The sequence below is a fragment of the Lactuca virosa genome, chromosome 4 (assembly GCF_052849685.1).
Source record: "Lactuca virosa cultivar CGN04683 chromosome 4, Lactuca_virosa_CGN04683_v6, whole genome shotgun sequence".
Taxonomy (NCBI): domain Eukaryota; kingdom Viridiplantae; phylum Streptophyta; class Magnoliopsida; order Asterales; family Asteraceae; genus Lactuca; species Lactuca virosa.
In genome coordinates, this window is record NC_136429.1 from 530,673,856 (window position 1) to 530,693,960 (window position 20,105).

General features: G+C 31.9%; 4 protein-coding genes, 1 long non-coding RNA gene and 2 other non-coding genes across 10 annotated transcripts; 4 read left to right on the forward strand and 3 right to left on the reverse strand.

Annotated features, from left to right (window-relative positions):
- Positions 1-1,610: 1,610 nt before the first annotated feature.
- Positions 1,611-2,969, reverse strand: LOC145109535 (ras-related protein RABB1b). The gene is made up of 6 exons (XM_079046716.1): positions 2,791-2,969; positions 2,535-2,674; positions 2,331-2,413; positions 2,029-2,233; positions 1,887-1,955; positions 1,611-1,815 (listed from the first exon to the last, which is right to left on the reverse strand). The coding sequence occupies exons 1-6, from the start codon at positions 2,834-2,836 to the stop codon at positions 1,726-1,728; spliced, it is 633 nt and encodes a 210-aa protein (XP_078902842.1). The 5' UTR covers positions 2,837-2,969; the 3' UTR covers positions 1,611-1,725.
- Positions 2,970-4,856: 1,887 nt separating this feature from the next.
- LOC145109536 (S-adenosyl-L-methionine-dependent methyltransferases superfamily protein) lies at positions 4,857-5,855 on the forward strand. The gene has a single exon (XM_079046717.1). The coding sequence runs from the start codon at positions 4,931-4,933 to the stop codon at positions 5,762-5,764; it is 834 nt and encodes a 277-aa protein (XP_078902843.1). The 5' UTR covers positions 4,857-4,930; the 3' UTR covers positions 5,765-5,855.
- A 234-nt stretch (positions 5,856-6,089) lies between these two features.
- Positions 6,090-6,161, forward strand: TRNAT-UGU (transfer RNA threonine (anticodon UGU)). The gene has a single exon. It is a non-coding gene; the product is annotated as a tRNA-Thr (tRNA).
- A 2,063-nt stretch (positions 6,162-8,224) lies between these two features.
- Positions 8,225-8,296, forward strand: TRNAT-UGU (transfer RNA threonine (anticodon UGU)). The gene has a single exon. It is a non-coding gene; the product is annotated as a tRNA-Thr (tRNA).
- Positions 8,297-8,668: 372 nt separating this feature from the next.
- GPDHP (NAD-dependent glycerol-3-phosphate dehydrogenase family protein) lies at positions 8,669-12,118 on the reverse strand. Its single transcript, XM_079046718.1, has 11 exons — positions 11,817-12,118; positions 11,649-11,725; positions 11,475-11,547; positions 10,991-11,208; positions 10,821-10,928; positions 10,302-10,365; positions 10,172-10,209; positions 9,945-10,065; positions 9,810-9,864; positions 9,682-9,730; positions 8,669-9,068 (listed from the first exon to the last, which is right to left on the reverse strand). Exons 1-11 carry the CDS (start codon positions 11,959-11,961, stop codon positions 8,886-8,888), a joined length of 1,131 nt encoding a protein of 376 aa, XP_078902844.1. The 5' UTR covers positions 11,962-12,118; the 3' UTR covers positions 8,669-8,885.
- A 4,350-nt stretch (positions 12,119-16,468) lies between these two features.
- On the forward strand, positions 16,469-17,832 carry LOC145103760 (uncharacterized). 3 transcript variants are annotated; one of them, XR_013706844.1, is made up of 3 exons: positions 16,469-16,553; positions 16,675-16,791; positions 17,477-17,832. It is a non-coding gene; the product is annotated as an uncharacterized LOC145103760 (long non-coding RNA). The 3 variants fall into 3 exon arrangements; XR_013706843.1 differs by lacking the exon at positions 16,469-16,553 and having other exon boundaries at positions 16,564-16,791; XR_013706845.1 differs by lacking the exon at positions 16,469-16,553 and having other exon boundaries at positions 16,564-16,791; positions 17,518-17,832.
- A 503-nt stretch (positions 17,833-18,335) lies between these two features.
- Positions 18,336-19,861, reverse strand: LOC145103761 (Ku70-binding family protein). 2 transcript variants are annotated; one of them, XM_079041021.1, is made up of 6 exons: positions 19,644-19,861; positions 19,306-19,556; positions 19,096-19,217; positions 18,869-19,006; positions 18,675-18,758; positions 18,336-18,587 (listed from the first exon to the last, which is right to left on the reverse strand). In XM_079041021.1, exons 2-6 carry the CDS (start codon positions 19,421-19,423, stop codon positions 18,453-18,455), a joined length of 597 nt encoding a protein of 198 aa, XP_078897147.1. In that variant the 5' UTR covers positions 19,424-19,556; positions 19,644-19,861; the 3' UTR covers positions 18,336-18,452. The 2 variants fall into 2 exon arrangements, with proteins under 2 accessions (XP_078897147.1, XP_078897148.1); XM_079041022.1 differs by having other exon boundaries at positions 19,306-19,559.
- Between the last annotated feature and the right edge of the window lie 244 nt (positions 19,862-20,105).

Below are 20,105 nucleotides of genomic sequence, written 5' to 3' on the forward strand. Positions count from 1 at the left end.
ATCGTGATCATATGTTGCAATTGTTACGTCTCAATCTTACGAAAGCTCAAGATAGAATGCGTAATCAAGCAAATACCAAACGACGTGAAGTTACTTTTCAGGTTGGGGATTATGCATTCTTAAAGATTCAACCTTACCGACAACACAACTTAGCTAAACGTCGTTTTGAAAAACTATCTCCCCGATTCTTTGGTCCTTATCGGATTAAACGTGTCATTGGGCCAGTGGCTTATGAGCTTGAATTACCTCCGGATGCGAAAATACATACTGTGTTTCATGTTTCTATGCTCAAACCAGTTCCAGGGTCTTTTTCTCCAACCTCTATTGCTCCTTTGCCTATCACAAAGGATTGAGAATTTGATGTTCAACCTGCTTCAATTGTTGATCATCGATGGATGCATGAAGCAGACCAACTTGTACTCGAATTACTAGTTTCTTGGGCTAATCGTCCTATGGAAGAAGCTTCTTGGGAATCTTACGATCTATTTGTTGAGCAATTTCCTTATTTTCGACTTGAGGACAAGTCGTTTTACCGAGGGGGAAGTAATGATAAGAACCTACAAGTGTATACAAGAAAGAAGTCCCGAGTTAAGAGGCAGGAGCAAGAGCAGTTTAATGCCCTTTTTGGAAATCAGTTGGATCCTTTAGGTCAACAACATAATAGTTAAAAGAGAAGGAACAGTTCTGATCCAATAAGTTAGGAGCAGTTATCTTTTCTGTAATAAACCTATAGTTGATGTTTTACAGTTTTCAGTCAGATAATAAGTAATTTGTGTTCTTGTAATTGAGGAGATTTGCCATCTCGAATTTGGCCCTGTTAATCTAAATAGTAAGCATTCTACTGTTTAATTAAATCAGTTTCTATCACAATCTTAGTAGGATCTTTTTGAAACGAGATCTATAGGGAGATCTTAAGATCCCGACTAGGATATTAGGATCTTAACACGGTCCGATCTCACCTCTTTAGTTTTATTATATAGTCGTGCCTAAAAATTCGTCTCAACTTGAGATCGAGTATTGTAAGTTTCAATAAGCCTCTATGTTTCATAAATTCATTTCAAATTAGGCACCTCATACTCATGGTACATTCTTTGTGATCTTAAGCCTTTAGTTGTACATGGTCATAATGATCTTATTTCTTTTTGCACTTAAGATGTTTACTTTCTAATTTTTTACGGTTTGCAACAACAAAAAATATGTTTCATATTTGAAAAGTTAGAGATAACTCCATATCAAGATCTCAATCAACATCAAGCTATAATGTATATTTTATACTCAATATCTTACAATCAAATTTGAATATAAGTTAACTTTGATAAGATCTCGATCTGAACAGCCTTGTTTTTATCCAAAAAATAATCAATTTCTTTAAACAAAAAAATTAATAAAATTTAAAAAATTCTAATTTCTTTGATTTTATCAACCAAAACATAATTTTTACTGGAATTTGCATTTCAATTTCTTTGAAATCCGTGAGCCAGAATGCCCAAAAAGTGTGGTCTAAATTTAGTTACTTGTTTTTACTTTATGTGCATTTAATTAAGTATTTATCTTCTTATTTATATAATACACCTCCATAACAATTTTCAAGTTACATAACTAAAAGATGATGATCAAATTGGTTCAAAAGACCAAAATCCACTTATATTTATACATTACATATTATGTTCCAATATTAAAAAATAAAAATAATAATAATAATATATGCTTCTTCAAGAATCAAGATCAACCACAACATCCACCGCTCTGAGCAACTGTTCCATCTCTTGCTCCTGTACCTTGAGGACGTCCATATCCCACCTTTATCCCCGATGACTACAAATTAACAATTCACCTTTTCATAAATCATAAGTTTATAAATCTTGAATTAAAATCCAATTAATTACCTCATTTGATACATCAAACACACCCTCCTGGATCTTCTGAAGTATCTTTTCTGCAGTCTTAAGAAACGCCTGCAAATCAAACAAAACCAATTAGAAAATCCATTTCAAGTTTTTAAAAGATGGAAACAGAAACAGGGTGTACCTCTTCAACATTCTGTGCTGTTCTTGCAGATGCTTCCAAGAACAAGAGTCCGTTTTCTTTTGCAAACTGTTCTCCTTCCTCTTTGCTGACAGCTCTTCTGTGGGAAAGATCACTTTTGTTTCCTACAAGCATGATTGTCATGTTGGGATTGGCATGTTGTCTTGCATCTTCAAGCCATCCAGCTAGATGATTGAATGTTTCTCTCCTGGAATTGAATAAACAAAATAGATCATCAATGATGAATACAACTTGTGAATGCAATAAAATCGTTACATATGATATGATATGATAGCTACACATACCTAGTGATGTCATAAACCAGAAGAGCTCCAGCTGCTCCTCTGTAATATGATCTGGTGATCGATCTGAATGATTCTTGGCCAGCCTGAATCATTCACCATTAATTCATGAATCCTTACTATCATCATCAAGAATTTACGCAGAAAAAACTAGAAATCTAGCAGCAGAATCAATTGAAGAATCAGGAAATTAGAAAAAACACATACGGTATCCCAAATCTGAAGCTTAACAGGCCTGCCATCAATGGCGACCATACGAGCACCGAATTCGACTCCAATAGTCAAGTCATGAACTGGTTGAAACCTCTTGTCGGTGAATTGCAGCAACAAACACGATTTCCCTACACCTGAGAGTGAACAAACACCAAAATTCGTTATACTAAGTTGAATTAGGTTTTCTGAAATTGAACTGTTTAGGGTTTACATGATCAATGATCAAAGATACAATTGGAGAAAAGAATACCTGTATCACCGATGATTATGTATTTGAAAAGGTAATCGTAGGACATTGTTGAAACCTAATTTGATGACGATGAATATGAGGAAAAAAAGTGAATTGATTGACTGATTGATTTCTTGTGTTGTTTGTGTTGGGGTTTTGCTTTTATGGTTTGCCGAAGAAAACTTGACTTGGCAGATACCCTTTTTGATAAGATCAAGTTTAGAATCCTTAATCTAATACTCCCCCCTTCTTATTCTAATTCTTTTTATTATTATTATTATTATTATTATTATTATTATTATTATTATCTTTAAAAAATGTTGCATTTTCTAAAGATAAAAAAGAAATACCTGAAATCCGTCCCGACCTTTCTAGACCGTGATTTCAAATGCATAACCGGTTTGAACTGGTTACTTGGTTTCCAAGATGTAGTATACTAATATATCCTTTTTAACCATGAAAAAAAAGTATAATGATCAAGAATTTGCAAACCAACGACCAAATAGAACCCAAATTTTATAAACCGTGACATCGAAATTTTATGAATCCTTAAGTAACTTTCAACCCATGATTAGTTATGGAACCCATTTGCAGCCCACGTAAAGGATAAACGGTCCGGGCTTTATAACTAACGGCCTCCTTCGGCTTAACTTTCTTTTTAATAAAATTCCATATCAAAATTACCGTCTTTGTAAGTAGATCGCATGATTTGAATTATTTTTGCCACTCATATCATATATTAAGGTTACTAATTGTGAGACCCATATATTAAATGAGTTAATTTAAAAAAAAAGTTATATATAAAGATTTAAATATTTGAAAACTTTTAATTTATAAGAAAATAAGAAAAATAATAAATTATTATAATGAAGATGTTTTTTTATTTTTTAAATTTAAACAAATAATTTAAATAAATAAACAAAAAAACTAATGAGCTTTAATTTTGGTAATTTTAAAATTAAAAGGTAAATTTATTAATGAAATTGATATCTATTTATTATTATATTTATTACAATTATTACATTAAAATATTATGTGGAATTTAATAAAATAGAAAAACTTATAAAATGACATGTGGAAAAAAAATTAATTCAAAATAACCACAAAATGACATTTGGCAAATTGTATGAGAGTGTGACAAGTGGCAAAAAAACATTCATTTATTAGAGTAGATTTGATATGCATCTTACTTGGTCTAGTAAGATGTTGGGTCTGATTCGGTCATATTCAGATTGTTTGATATCATACTTAGGACTGACTTAATCAACAACCCCTTAGATAATGATTATCAATTAACTTTATTTAATCTCAAAATCTGAATTTAACCATATTTGTCCTGACTTTCTATTAAAAATATGAAATAATAACTTAGAAAGGTAATGAACTTTAAGTTTTATACATAATTTATCAATAATATTTAATTAGTTTGTTTTTTTTGAAGTGAAATCGCTTTAAAAAATCTTTTTTCAATTAAAAAATGGTTCGGTTACAATGGAAAAAACAGTAAAAAAAAACCAGGAAAAATAATGGTTTTAGTTATTTATAAAAACCTATATCAAACCGACAATCGATTTCAGTTGAGGCTGGTTAAGAAAAAAACAGTTTACTTTGTGCAACTCTAATACAGAGTAGAGGTGCATATTTCAAACTGTTTTTAATAAGGAAGAAAAAAAAAAAAAAAAAAAACCGAAGCAGTATTCCCAAAACATGTTAGCTTAAAATTGAATCCCCACTTATTAATTGGTCCAATTTATTTCTTGATTTTTCTAAAAAAATCGAACCAAACCGACTTTTTATCCAAACAATTTGACTTTCAAAAAATCAAAAAACTCAAACCGATTATAATTGAATTCGGTCTAAAGAAAGCCGATTTTTTAAAAACCGGATGCACCTTTAAATTACGGAGTATGGAGTATGGACCCAATCCATCATTGATGGAAAAATTGAACCTAAAAAATGCAACCCAATTAAGCCCATTTAAAATATATCATATATTCATTAATTCATGCCCATAAGCCCATTTGTCATTTCCACCACTGAAAATATTTACTTAATAAAAAATAAAAAATAAAAAACATCAACTTATCCATCTCTTATTCTCCTTTTCAATGGACACAACACAACAAAGCTTCTGAACAAGAAACAAGCTTTCCTCGTGAACATGAACACCTTTCAACCAACTCTCAAGCCCTTCAAATGGAACCCTAATCCCAAACCCACAACAATCTTCTTCAACACCCAAAACCAAATCGACCCAAAAACCCCACAATCTTCAACCTCATCAGCAGGAAAAATCAAACGTACAGTTCTCACAAAAGAAGGCAGAACCAAATTCGACATTACTCCAGACAGAAACTTCTACACCTACCCAAGATTCGTCACCCATGTCGATAACAACTTCATTAAAACACTAACCAATCTTTACAGAGATAGATTGAGCCCAGATTTCGAAATTCTTGACCTCATGAGCTCATGGGTTAGCCATCTTCCTGAAAATGTCAAATACAAGAAAGTCATCGGACATGGACTGAACCCACAGGAGCTAGCCAAGAACCCGAGACTCGATTACTTCGTTGTTAAAGATCTAAACCAAGATCAGAAATTCGAATTCGAAAGTGGTAGTTTTGATGCTGTGTTATGCACAGTTAGTGTTCAGTATCTTGAACAGCCGGAGAAGGTTTTTGCGGAGGTGTTCCGGTTATTGAGGCCCGGTGGTGTGTTTATTGTGAGCTTTAGCAACCGGATGTTCTATGAAAAGGCGATTGGTGCATGGAGAGAAGGAACCGGGTTCAGTAGGGTGCAGTTGGTGGTTCAGTATTTTCAGTGTGTTGAAGGGTTCACTGAACCGGAAGTGGTGAGGAAACTACCTGATGGCAAAAAACCGGATATTAGTTCGGGTTTTGATTGGATTAAAGGGGTATTTGGATTGTTGTCTGGTTCGGATCCTTTTTATGCTGTTATAGCTTACAAGAATTTTAAGCCGATTTATGAATGATCAATGAATGGATATATTCTTTGTTGTTTATATATGTAAGTGGTTTTCTTGATTATATAGTGATATATTTCGTTTTGGGTTATAGTTATTAGTTATATATAGTTTGTAGTGAATAAAGATGGACACTTTTCATATATTCATCTCAAAAACAAGGAACCCATGAAACATTCTTTGATGATCACCAAAATTATATAACAGAATCTTTATTGATTAGTGAAGATATAAGACAATCTTTCTTGATTAGTTAAGCATAAAGCAATGTACTTTGATTAGTGAAGTTTAATATCGGTTATGGATAATCTGTAGGATATTTCGTATCAACTAAGCCCCTATAGCTCAGTGGTAGAGCGCCAGTCTTGTAAACTGGAGGTCTGTAGTTCGATCCTGCATGGGGGCATTTCAGTTGTTTTTTCGCTTTTCTTAATTTTATCTTTCTATTTTTAATAATCCTTTTTATATAATCTAAACCTAGCAACTCTAATAAACAAAATATGCCCATCATAACAAATTTTAAGGAATGTTCGATGTTCTTTTGGAATATTTTCATATGATTTTGTACAGTTTGATAATCAACAGTAAAAAACAAGTTACTAATAGTCCGTTATTTCTGTGTTTGATAAATTCTTATTATTTAAAAATTTAGTAAACAAATTTACCAAAATTATATATTTATTAAATAAGATGACGTTTACTTCAACAAAGATACAAACAAATTTATCATTTTAATTACCTGAGATAAACCATTTCATATAGTATTTTATATCAAATAATTATAAACGAAGTTATTATATTAAGGAAAAATTTCCTCTATATCCTTATAATGAAAGGAATTAGCAACGTGTTTTTAAGCCAATAACTCAAAACATAATTGAGTTTATTCTTTCTATGCATAACACAATTACAAGAACAACCCACTATACTATAAAAAATAACATTTTCTCGGTTCAACTCTATAAAAAAAAACAAATGTATATCTAAAAATTTCCAAATATTACACCAGGTCATAAAAATAATAGCATCGAGAATCGGTTTTTTGTCACCAACAAAATGACCGGTCTCTAACCAAGTAGAAAGATCACTGACTCTACTCTACTCAGAGAAGCAATATCAAGTTCGCACCATCTTCTGATCCTTTGAAAAACGATTATGGCAATGTCAAAATAAAAACGTCCTTGCCATAATGACCTTGAAAGGGTGGATCAAATTCGCACCATCTACCACTGTTTTTCCTAGGTTGTTACGGTTGCTTTTCGCGTCTATCATCAATAAGCTAGTTAGCTTCCACTTCCAATTGTAACAACCTAAGAAAAGCAACATTGAGAGACACATTTCTAACGTCCTTAAAAAAACGAGTATTTTTATCGACCCCAACTTTTTTTTTTCAAAGTGTCTACAGAAATAATATGTCTATCATGAAGGTTAATTATGGAACTAACAATATTCCAAACTCAAATCACCACCCTCCCTGGGAATGGACTTAATTTATCACTTTAATCCAAAGAGCTAGAGTATTAGAAGCAAATCATCACCTCCATTTCAACAAAAGGACCTAGTTAAACGACTCAACACTTCCAATCCCAATGCCACCTTTCTCCAAGGAATTCATAGTAGACTTCCAACTAACCAACATAATCTTTTTCTCACTAACTTCGCCACCCTAAAATAAATGCAGTTCTCGCGACCTCCAACAATTTAGAATCTCCAATCGGTAACTTAAGACCAAAATGTAGTTTTCTGTAACAGTAGATAAATCGCAGAACACCAATTATCAAAAGAGTCCGACTGGTTTTGAATCCAAAACCACATTTTAAGATTTCACTTTCCAGTTGTGGGACGGTGGTTACAGATATATTTATATGGTGCTCCAAGAAATGAAGATAAGATACATTGGTGAAATGGCCATTATACCCTTTGATTCAATTTTAATAATTCTGAAATTAATAGATAACTAACCTAGAGTTCAAGGGTTATATATTGCAAATTTATCAACCTAATTAAAACATTATTTCGAATATTTAACTTGAGTTCATGCATTGATGACTTCTACAGTACAAATCACCACCTTTGTTTTTTATTCGAAGTTTTTGTTATTATATTTTAGCCACTAAGGCAGATATAATAGTCATACTCAAGGATTCTTTCATCTACCACCGCCCATAAATGTTCATACCTACATTTGGAAAATTTCTATTAAGTTTGACTTTGGATCGAGTCAACTAGTTAGTAGTTGGATTGATCTTGATTAATGATCAATGAACCCATGAAAGAATATTTGGTGAACCCATGAAAGAATATTTGATGATCAGTTAACTTATAAGTTATAACAAAATCCCTATTGATTTAGTGAAGATATATGACAATCTTTCTCGATTACTAAAGGAATAAAACAATCTATCTACCTTGATTAATAAAGCAAATATCGTTTATTAATAAGCCGCAATAATTTCTTCCATTGATTAAGCCCCTATAGCTCAGTGGTAGAGCGCCAGTCTTGTAAACTGGAGGTCTGTAGTTCGATCCTGCATGGGGGCAAGTTTTTTTTATGAATTTATTATTAACTTTTTACCACTTTTCTCTTTTTAATTTTTTAATCCTTTTTATGTAACTTAAACCATGGAGACTTCCTTAATCAACAAATAGTCAGTTGTCAATTATTTCAGTGTTTGATAAATTCTTATTATTTAGTAAATTTACCAAAATTATATATTTGTTTAGATAAAATGACATTTACTACGATAACAAATTCATCATTTTAATTTTTACGTGAAATAAACCATATCGTATAAATATCTTATTTTATAAAATAATTATAAATGAAGTTTATTAGTATATTAAATGGTTAAAAAGAAAGTATAATGCATAGATTCACACCACCCCCTAAAAGATTTTTATAAAGTTCGAAGATCAACAATATTTCAAAATGGATTTTGATCTTGAAACAGGGGGAATCGGAAAGCTTTCCTGATAGATATACTTGCATTTGGCAATATTCCCTTATGTAGAAACATTATTCTACCTTTTTCATTCAACAAATGCTTAAAAAAAACCAAAAAAACGAGTTCAAGATTACATTTATGAACTAGAAGTAGAGTACATGTTACTTTGTTGATGGATTTATGAGTCATTGAAATGCGTCCGGGTTGACTGCAATGGGAAATTTCGGGGCGTGTTCGCTGTACTCAACAATGGCGGTTGGCGGTAGACGGCCTGTGCAAATCTCGTGCACGGTTGTGAACAATGGGAACATTTCTAACCAACCTTTGTGTTTCAAAACCTCGTATACCTCTTTGGCTGTTGATACACCCTTCAAAACAAAAATGTAGTTACAGTTACAGTTACAGGTACATGTACAGATAAATCGTAGAACACTAATGGTAAAAGGAGTCGGTTTGGTTTTTATATGGATGGGCCTTGGAGAAATGGAGATAAGATATCATTGGTGAAATGACCATTATGCCATTTGATTCAATTTTAATAATTAAAAGTTAACTTTATTTTGAATATTTAACTTGAGTTCATGCATTGGTTAAGTGCTTAAAGGCTAAAGCTTATATTTTTATGTTTTAACAACCTAATCAAGTTTTTAAAGTTCAAAGCGTTTGTTTTTTATATTTTGACCGCTAAAAGTTTTAATCAAGTATTTGAAGTTCAAATTTTGTATGTTTCAACAACCTAACATACATAAAGTGGGACAATCTACCCCACCCTTTTTTTTTTCACTATTTTAACACCTAAAAGTTTCAATGAAGTACGCAAAGTCGACATTTTTTTTAACAACCTAACAAATATTAATCACTGACATTTTCGTCATTTTCCGCTACTTTTCTTGATTTGATGTAAATGAAATTCTTAGTTAGGTGTCCTCTTTTGAGAGTTTTTTTTTATATATTCAACTTTTGCAGTATAACTGAAATTACCTGTAACTTCTGTCCTTGCAACATCTCTGCTTCAAGCTCATCGAATGATCTGCAAATTATAACAAAAATAATAATAATAATAATAAATAAATTTAATGGAGTGAAATTTGATGGCAAAAATGACAAACCTTTTGCCACCATTTTTAGCAAAAGCCTCTGCGCATTTCCTATTTCGTCCTCCCACTGCCATCACATATTCAAATCTATGAAAATCAACTAAGAAAACAAGAAACAGAATAAAAGACAAAATTGCCCCTCCTTACAGCAAGTTGTTATAAGATCAGCAACACCACAGCTCTCAAAAAACGTGCTATCTTTAACCGAAGAAAATAAGAGCTTTGAAAAGGCTTTCATCTCTCTCAACCCAATTCTCATTATTGCAGCCTGGTGGTATCATATTAATCAAGAAAATATTCAAGATTGTAGCTTTATGATTTTGTTTTTTTCTTTTCAAGATTTTTTATAAGTTCCTTTTTTTTATTCTAGCTACCTTTGTGTTATTTCCCATGTCTAATCCATCCACAAACCCTGCCAATAACGAGTTAAACCCGTTAAAACCCTTCAAATTATTTATTATTATATCGATTGAAAAACGAAATAAAAAAGAGGGATTAATGAACCTGCTGCTATGGCAACGATATTTTTTAAAGTCCCACATAGTTCAACTCCCTCCACATCTTGACACTGTAAAAAAAAAATAATAATAATAAATAAAGCTTTTTTTTTTTAATATATATTTCACATCTAACAACCATATAATTAGAATAAAAAGGTGTTTGGATGTGCATTTTGAAAGTGATAAATGATTATCTGAACTCTTATGTCACCAAGCTAGTGGGCAGCTGTGTACATATACCTGATAGTGTGGGCCCACTCAGGGTTGGTGGAAGAACAACAATGTTACAGAAAGAGTGAAATTACTTCTATACCCTTTTGCTTTATCTATTACTTCCTCCAATAGGAATTTACCAAAGACTTATTATGAAGTACATTCAAATGTTATCTCCTACAACATATGTTATACATCAAATTAACTGATTATGATTATTGAGCATCAGAAAATCACTTTCAAGTTTCAAAAGTGCATACAAATCCAAAAAAGCCCCTAAACAACTCGATGATCAATTAGTTGCACTTACAGCTGAGACCATGAAGTAAGGAGTGCTAAATAATTGCACCCAATTTTCTGCAATCTCTCTGTTTCCTCTAAACCCTACTGTTGCTTCACTAAATTTCTCCACTGCAATCTGTTTAAACATAATTAGTATTTTTTTGAAGTTGGATTATTAATAATTTAGAGGAATATCACCTCATTAGCGATGTTAGCACCCATAAGAACACAGCAATTAACGCCTAATTGTTGGGAAATTAGGGTGGAGATCATACAAGGACCTTCCTTCTTGACCTCCATTCCTTTGATCAAAGAAATAGCTTGAGCATCACTTCTAATCTTTCCAATTAATTTCTTGCATATACCCTCCATGAATTGATGTGGGGTCACAAACACCAACATGTTTGCATCCCTCACTGCCAGATTAAGAACATAATTCTTTAATTTCATCAATCACAGATAACTACGTACAAGAATAGAACCCTAATTCTTTAAATTCAAGAATGCGAGGCAACGTAACACATTTCTATTGCGAAATTGTTTTGGGTAATATACAATACTATAGAAAAGCTGTAAAAATGTTTCAGGATGTGGACGTGATAAATGGTCCTCCCCTGAATTTCAAGATTCAGTCTTTTTGGTAGGATGATGATTGATGAAGAAGATGATGATATGATGATACCTGCATTTTCGAGATCAGGGTCAGCAACAACATTACGCCCAAGCTTAATTCCAGGTAAGTATTTCACATTTTCCTGTTGATTAACAGAAAAGAAAAAGAAAAAACAACATTTTGAGAGAAATCAAATTACAAATCTTGAACACAAATGTTATGAATTGGGAAAATTATGATTACATTGGTTTGATTGATGACATCTGTGAGTTTTTCACCACTCGGTAATGTTTCTTCAAACACCCACATCTTCACTTCATCTATTGGTTCAATATCAAACATAGGTTTTCACGAAACCGATTCAATAACATGAAGAAAAAAAAATTGAATCTTTGAGTCAAGAAGACAAACCATGGAAAGAAGAAAGCTTGAGGGTATTTGAAGCAATGAGCTTAGAAGCAACACTACCCCAATTGCCACTTCCAACGATTGTAACCTTATATTTTGGGGGGTGATCATTGTTATTGATTTGTACAATGTTGTTAACAGGGGCCATGAATCTAGAGAGAGAAAGATGTAATTGAATTGAAATGAAATGAAATGAAGAAGAGAAAGAGAAATTGAAGATATAATGACGAAGGAGGTGGGGCTCGGGCGGAGAAGACAGACACGTAGTCGTCGGCAGTTTCGATGCTTACTACATTCAAGTTGTATGCAATGTTAAAAGAAGCGGCGATGTGTTCTATACCAAACATTTTGGAAAATTGGACTTTTTTTTATAAGTCAAATTCACATAACAACCTATTTTATAATTATTTTTTATTTATTTATTTTAGTTTGTCTATTACTATGTGTTGTAATAAAAGATCAAATTGCCATTCATTTTATCAAAATATAATCATTATAAAAAGTTGATAAAACTTAATATGATTTATCTCAGGCTTTTGAAGAGGAGGCAAAGAGTTGATAAGACATAATAGGTGGAATAGCAAGAGTTTGTGGAACAGTGAATGCTTGAGTTTGTGGAATAGTGAAGGATGAAAAACCATTGTTTGATGAAATTCCCAGGTTTGCTGTAGAGTAGAAATTTACATGATTTATCTCACGCTGCTTATCATCCAAATCACAAGCTTTGATGATAGCCATAGTTTCAGCAAGAGTAAGCCTGTTAAGATCCTTAGTCTTCTTAATCACAAAATGTCCCATGATTTGGGAAGAGAGTTTAACAACTTCTTGTTAATCTTCGAGCGTGGTATATAAATTCCAGCAGTGCTCATTTCAGTAGTGAGTGTGATGAATCGTTGCAGTTGGGCTTCAAGCGTTTCCCCAAGAACATGGTTGAACATGTTGAAGTTTTGACGCAACATATCCTGTTTACTCTGTTTCATATCATAATTTCCTTCATAAACCTCTATTAAGGCTTCCCAAAGTGCCTTTGCTGAATCATATTATCTGAATCCTTGAGCAATGTCAGAGGACAATGCCATGGTCAACGTTGCAAGTGCCTTTTCTTGTTCCTCAATCTTCTCAAAGTCCTCATCAGTGTAGTTCTCCACTTCTTTGTCAATGACTGTACCATTTTCCATTGTTGTGGTAATTCTTACTGGGCCCCTAAAGATGCTTCTCCATATCTTTAAGTCTTTCATCTTGATGTACTTCTCAATCCTGTATTTCCATTCTGGAAACCAATCGATATATAAGAGACGTGGAATTCTCGTAGTAGTTCCCATGATTGAATCCAGTTCTTGATGTAATGCACTGTGTTGAGGTTCCATATTTTTTAATGTTGTTTGTTTTTTTAATTGATTAAAAATAAAAATTTGTCACACCGAAAACTCAGAAAAATCAATAGTTGAGTTTTGGTTGACCGAAAACAACTGATTTTGGCCAAGAATGAGATTTCTACTAAAAACAAGTTTTCTGCCAAAATGTGATTTCGGCCGAAAATGATGATTTCTACCAAAAACACCAGATTTCTGCCGAAAATAGTTGATTTCGGCTGAAAACGAGATTTCTGCCAAAAACTAAACACGCTCCACCGAAAATACCAACAGAGTCTCCAACAGAAAACGCCCAGTAATAACGATTGCAAACAGATTTTCGATTCCTTTCTTTGAATCCTCGATGACCACCAAGAACACAACAACAACAATGAACAATTTCGAACAATAAACTCAAAACAGTTTTCGATCCAAGGATTAAATCAATGAAAACAGTCCAAATTCAAGCTTCTTGAACACGGTTTGACACTAGATTGGCTCTGATACCAATTGTAAGTCCCAAACTAAGAACCAACTAGTGATCAAACAATATCAATGAATCAAAACAAAATGAATCAAGAAGAAGAAGAACCGAAATCACTCCAAATGCACACGATTGAAATGAATTAATCGTCTGGTACAATGGACTCTATCACAATGTAATGGCTGAAAACTGCTAACCAGAAAACGGACATCACAAGTCTATTTATAGGGAACATAACAAATACAAGCCCACCCAAAACCGAGAACACCAATGGACCAAAATCAATGTTGATTTCGGTCCACCCAACCGAAAACATAAACTAAGCCCAACCAATACAATTGCAAAGCCTATAATGTATATGCCTAGCACAAACAAACTAATTAGGTCCTAACACAAAAAGAGTATAATATTTGTATAAAAAATATATATGTATTTTTTTAAAAAAAAGTGAAAGGAAATGAAATGTAACAATTTCCTTGGTTTTGAAAAGTGAAAGGAGATTGAGTGAAAAGTTGATGTGATAGAAAAAATAAAAAGGAAAAGTAAATACATCATTGGGTCTAATAGTGAAAATAAATGGACGATTAATTGTGTTTTTATCTTGTTTATACTTCAAAGTCAATGCATGACCAACAATTGTGTATATGCTTTCTTTTAATCATTTAGTTATTTTCAAAAGTTCTATATGTTCAAATACATATGGATGTCGTTACTCGTTACTTTGAAATTGGGAGCTTTTAGGTTTTTGTCAAAAGCCTTAATCGGAGAAAGGTCGACAACCAGGGAATGGAGGGATGAGGTTTGTGGACCACTATAAAATAATAATAATAGCTATATTAATAATAAATGAAAGATTTAGGGTAAAAGAAAAATAGCCAATTGATAATGATTTATTACCTTCTAACAAAGTTAAATAAAGGGATTAAAACCAAAAAACGGCCCTTAAAAAGATACAAACTTACCGATCATATTTAAAATTTACTCAAATTAATATTTCCATTCAAAGCACCAACGACAATCTCACTTTGTTTAAGCTCTTGCAAGTCGACAATAAGTAGGGAATTGATTATTAAAATAGTGAATAATGGAAAAAGATCCATGAAAGAATTATGAAACATGGTGCATGTTTTTGAAGCTCAAAATATAAGCATGATCCACGTTTTAAATAATTCTTTCGTAATGCATTAATAAATTAGTTGTGAGACTCATATATTACATGAGTTGACTAAAAAAAATATCAAGACGTAAACATTAATTTTTTTTTAAAGTAAAGTTTTGAAATAAATACAAATGAAAATAATTAATAAGTAAGTAATTCAATCTATACTAATAAAAACATATTGACATATTTTAAATAATTGTCCTGAATCATAAATTTCCAAAAACTTCTTTGAATACAACATTAGATGTCATATTGTTAAGTTTACATTCATTATCTAAAATGAATATTTTTAATTCATCTTTATTTTTTATTCTTTACAATGCAACATACAATTGCTCATGAGTGAACATTAGTTGTTTAAAAAAAACATCGCCTTTAATAGTGAATGTCTTTGACTTTTACTTCCTCCGTCCCAAATTAACAGTCCATGTTTCCTTTTTGGTTTATCCCAAAATAATAGTCTACTTCTAAAAATAAATATCTCTCTTACCAAAATACCCCTCATCTACCATGACATTAAATGCAACAAAATGATGAAACTAAATGCAACAAAAAGATACAATTGTCATTTCATTTAATAAAGTTAATGATAATTAATGTTTTCTTAATTTGTATGTTTTTTGTCTGTGGACAATAATTTTGGGATGGATGGAGTATTAATTTTCATCACAAAACATAAAGCAAGTGGAAAGACATTTTTTTGAATAAACATACGGTCAAAGACATTTGTGGAATAAACGTAAAGTTTTTAACAAATGACATGTGTCAAATTGAATAAGATGTTGACATTTGATAAAAACGATCTTGATATATTAAGGTAGATTCTAATTTGATGAATCATCTTATCTTTATTTTGAGATGTTATATAAGTGTTTCAGACTAAAACTAAACTTTTAAAATTCAAAATTAATGAAATTAAGGTCCTAAAATGAAAATGACAATGTCCAAATACAACATGCCTCATATCAAAGAATTAAAAAGCCGTTATGCAATTTATCACCACCAAGTATTGCATTATCAGTTCATTAATATCGAAAATTGAACACGAGATTAGATAACTTATCATCGAAAATGTAAGAGGACATTTGAAAACTAACCATATTTAAATAACTTAAATGTAGTTTGATTAAATTTAGGATGCTTAAATTGGAAGGGGTCCATGCTTAAATATAATTATCAAAATGTGCATTTTAATGAAGATGAAAAATACAAGAAACGATATGTGGAATATTAATTACTTTAAATTCTAAGAAAATAATATGTATCAAATTGAATGAGAAGTTGACATTTGACAAAATAGATATTAATTTATTAGGATAGATTTAATCCATCTACAACCATAATCTTGATCCTGGGGAAACCAATTCTAGTGCACTTTTGAAACAATTTGTAATTTAGATCGTGTATATGTTGTAATTTAAACTTCCTAAATTAATTTTATTTTAATCATATGTTTCTATTAAATGCTAACGAGACCTTGATGTACAGACAACAATCTTTTACTATATCAAATAAAACTTTATATATAAAATTTAATAAAAGGGATTAAAATAAGATAACATATAAATACATATAATTAGATCATACAATACAGTCACGTAATGAAGGGCGTAGGGTGATGTGGGACCCCCTCCTTATGCATAAAGACAATTTCCAAGCACTGTAATCATGGTGTGGTGTGATACTGGCTACAATGGCAAGGAGATAGAGTACTTCCTCTTTCTCTTTCTCTCTCCTTCCCTGTATTTTCTCTCTATCTCTCTTCTTTCATTTTTTAGAATATATATATATATATATATATATATATATATATATATATATATATATATAAAAGTGGTGAGTGGAGTAAAATTTATTTTCTAGGTTCAGTGGTGTTATAGGAGGGATACAGTGAAAATAAGATGGTTGTAAGAACCTTGTGGAGTATACGTATATTATATTATGGCTCGACATCATTGTGCACAGGAATACGACGGTGAGGTAAACTATAATCTTCCTCCGACCACCACCTGTTTTGTCTACCACCACCACCACCACTACCACTCATTCTTTTTTCTGCAATTTAAAAAGGACCGTGTAATATTAAACAATTATAATCAGATGACTATATATATAATTAAAAATGTTAGAAAAGCCTTTACATATTGATTTTTTTTTTTAATGGAAACGTCATCATAAATAAGAATTTTCCATTAAAGCTGTTTTAGATTGTATAGTTTTCATTAGCCATCTTAGAATTTTAACCATCTTAGATTTTAACCATTTAATATGAGGATAAAAACAAAACGCAAAAGCTCCTATAGTTGAATAATTCATATCGTTTTACGGACTTTTTTCATAAAAGAAATCCAAAATATACAAATTTTTCTATCAGTTATTCAGTTATTCTAATATTGAATGGTTAAAAATCATGAAACGGTTTTCATTGAAAACTTAAAAATCTTCAATGATTTTTTGTAGAAAACTTTTTTTTACAATGACTTTTCCAAAAAAAAAAAAACATCTAAAATATAAGAGTTTTTATAGGCATATATATGCCCTAGAGATGGTAATATCGACATGTTTACTACTTTAAGTTGTAATAATCGCTTACTTTTTGTAGCAAGTTTGTGGCAAAATTGTGATTATTTTTTATTTAACTCTTATATATCACATAACCACAAAGATGACAATTTCGACACATTTACCTGTAAAATCATGACGCAGCACATGATCCATAGCAGCAATATTTTGACATGTGTGAGACATCAAACAGAGACATGTGATTATGGCTATCTTGAAAACCTTCTCCATGCAAACCTAAACCTAAATTCTGTGTTTTTTTGATGTGTTTAATGATGTGGCTATTTGTATAGGAGGTATGTCCACTGTTTGGAACATGCTAGCCTAGCTACTTCCAATAACCTCGGTTAAAGAACCAAAATTAGTGTGGTTAAATTAAAGTTGTGAGAAATTTCTGAAGTTTGAATCTTTTTGTATAATAAATTGATAATTTAAGCTCTAGAACGTTGGGTTGCTGTGTTTCTTTTTGTTCTTTCTGCGTCTTCGTAATACAGCCAAAAATAGTTGTTTAGTACTTCGATGTTCACTTGATTAAAAAAAAAAAAAAAACAAACATTTCCCCATTTTCAAAGATACTAGTAATATATAAGATCATAACTTTGCTTTATAATATAAATCTCGATTAAGTTCTAAGTTCTATACGAGTACAGTGACTGTATAGTATAAGTAATGAGATAAAATGATGTATACATAATGTTTTATTTATTTATTAGACTGAATATATATTAATACCAAAAAACAAATTTAACGATATACATCGATTTTTGGAAAGTTGGAGAGGAAAAAAAATGACGAATAAGTAAAGAGTTTATTTCATAATATATTAAGCAAAGGTTTTTTTTGGCTCAACTCATTAAGTCAAAAAGAAACAATCATATATAATATTATATATTCTAGACTAAATGATTCTAAGTCGAAAACAACAATTATTATGGAAATGCAAAAACATTATAGAGAAAATATTCAGGAAAAATTCTCAAATATACTTTGAATATCAATGCTCCAAGTCTTCTTAAAAAATTACATACTTTGAATAAAAACGGGGAAAAACTCAACCCAGAAAATATAAAAAAAAAATCTCAAGGGGCTCTGTCAAATGGCTTTGTATCATTATAACAAGTCTCCCACACAGCTTCCATTGCATCCTTAGCAGCTGCTTCTGAACAATATGGATTGTTGGCTAATGACTTCATTACCCTTCTCCTCACACACTCCTTCATATATCAAATAAAAATAAAAACAGGGTAATTTTTTGAAAATTTAATAAGCAGATATTAATTACTACTAAAAAATAAACTTACTTGTTCATGGCCTCTTATTTTGACAAAACCTCGCAAGAGTTCCCTTTTATAGTGGCAATCACCACTGAGATGCCCAGCTCGAATCTGTTTATAAGATAGAAACAAGGGCAAAAAAGGAATAAGATTTTTAATGGACTGATTAAGATTTAAGAAAAAAGATAAGAAGGTTGATGATAACTGATAAGGATTCAGACCTCACTACAAGCATGATGAGCACAATTAGTCCAATCCAAATTTGCAGCTCGACAGTCATCATATGCATGAATTAGTTCATGGATAACCACTTGATTAACCTCATCTTGAATGTTCATGTAATTGCTACATACCACTATCTACAAATTGCAGCATATATGTGTTTCAACTGTGTAAATCAAAAGGAACAATTAGGGTAATCTAATGGATATGAAATGATTATTATTACCCCTTCTCCGCGAACATAACCACCACTCATCTTTTGGTCGCAATTAACAGCCTTGATAAAATTGGACGCGATATTACATCCACTTTTCTCCAAATGCTCCCGTAAAAACTTCACCGATGGAGCTGATATTTATGGCGGATTCAGTGATTACGATGCAAAAATTTATAAACCCTAAACACTAAGAATCTGAAAAAGGTTATGCGGAATTACTTCTAAGGCTTCTTTGGATCATAGTTTCGCACTCCTCCACCGTCATGCCGTCCTTAGCGGCGGACGAGAAGCTGTTGCCGGAGGGGGGTGCAGAATTGGAATCGGATCCTGCTGCCATTTTGTTGGTGCGGCGATTACGATAACTGCGGGTTTGGCCGTTGAGATGCAGACGCCGGGTCCAGTCGGGTTAGATCCGGTTGCAAGCGGGCCTTATGTTGGGCCAGTTTACTTAGGACTTATGAGAAGCTTTTCTACTTGGGAACAAAGATTGGAATCAGTAACAAAAGAATTACACCAACCAAAGACCCCTACTGCCAGAAATATGAGACGAAGAATACCTGTTTGACGAGAAGACGAAGGCGAGATGGACTGTTCTTGGTTAGAACTACGATGCAACAGAAGACAACTAGCTTTAACTATACGATAATCTGATGCATTGAGAAAAATTGCTCCAATTATATAACGTACGTCGATTTTAAGGAGGAATAAAATTACAAGACGTCACTGATTTGGGGGATTTGAGGAAGGAAGAGAGAAATCAAATTTGGAGAATGAATAGCAATCGGGAAAAAAGATACAGGGAAAATTTTGATCTCTGAAAGCATAGATTTTGGGCTTAACCAGGTAAGCCCAATTAACTTAAAAGGTACAAGGGTAACTAATATTTAGTTTTTAGCATCGATAAACTCTTATAAAGGAAAAAATAAAAATATGGTCACAAGTGAAAAAAGATATTGGCCTTTAGATAAAAAAAACACTTAAATTAAGCAGATAATTTGACGGTTATAGAAGGTTATGAA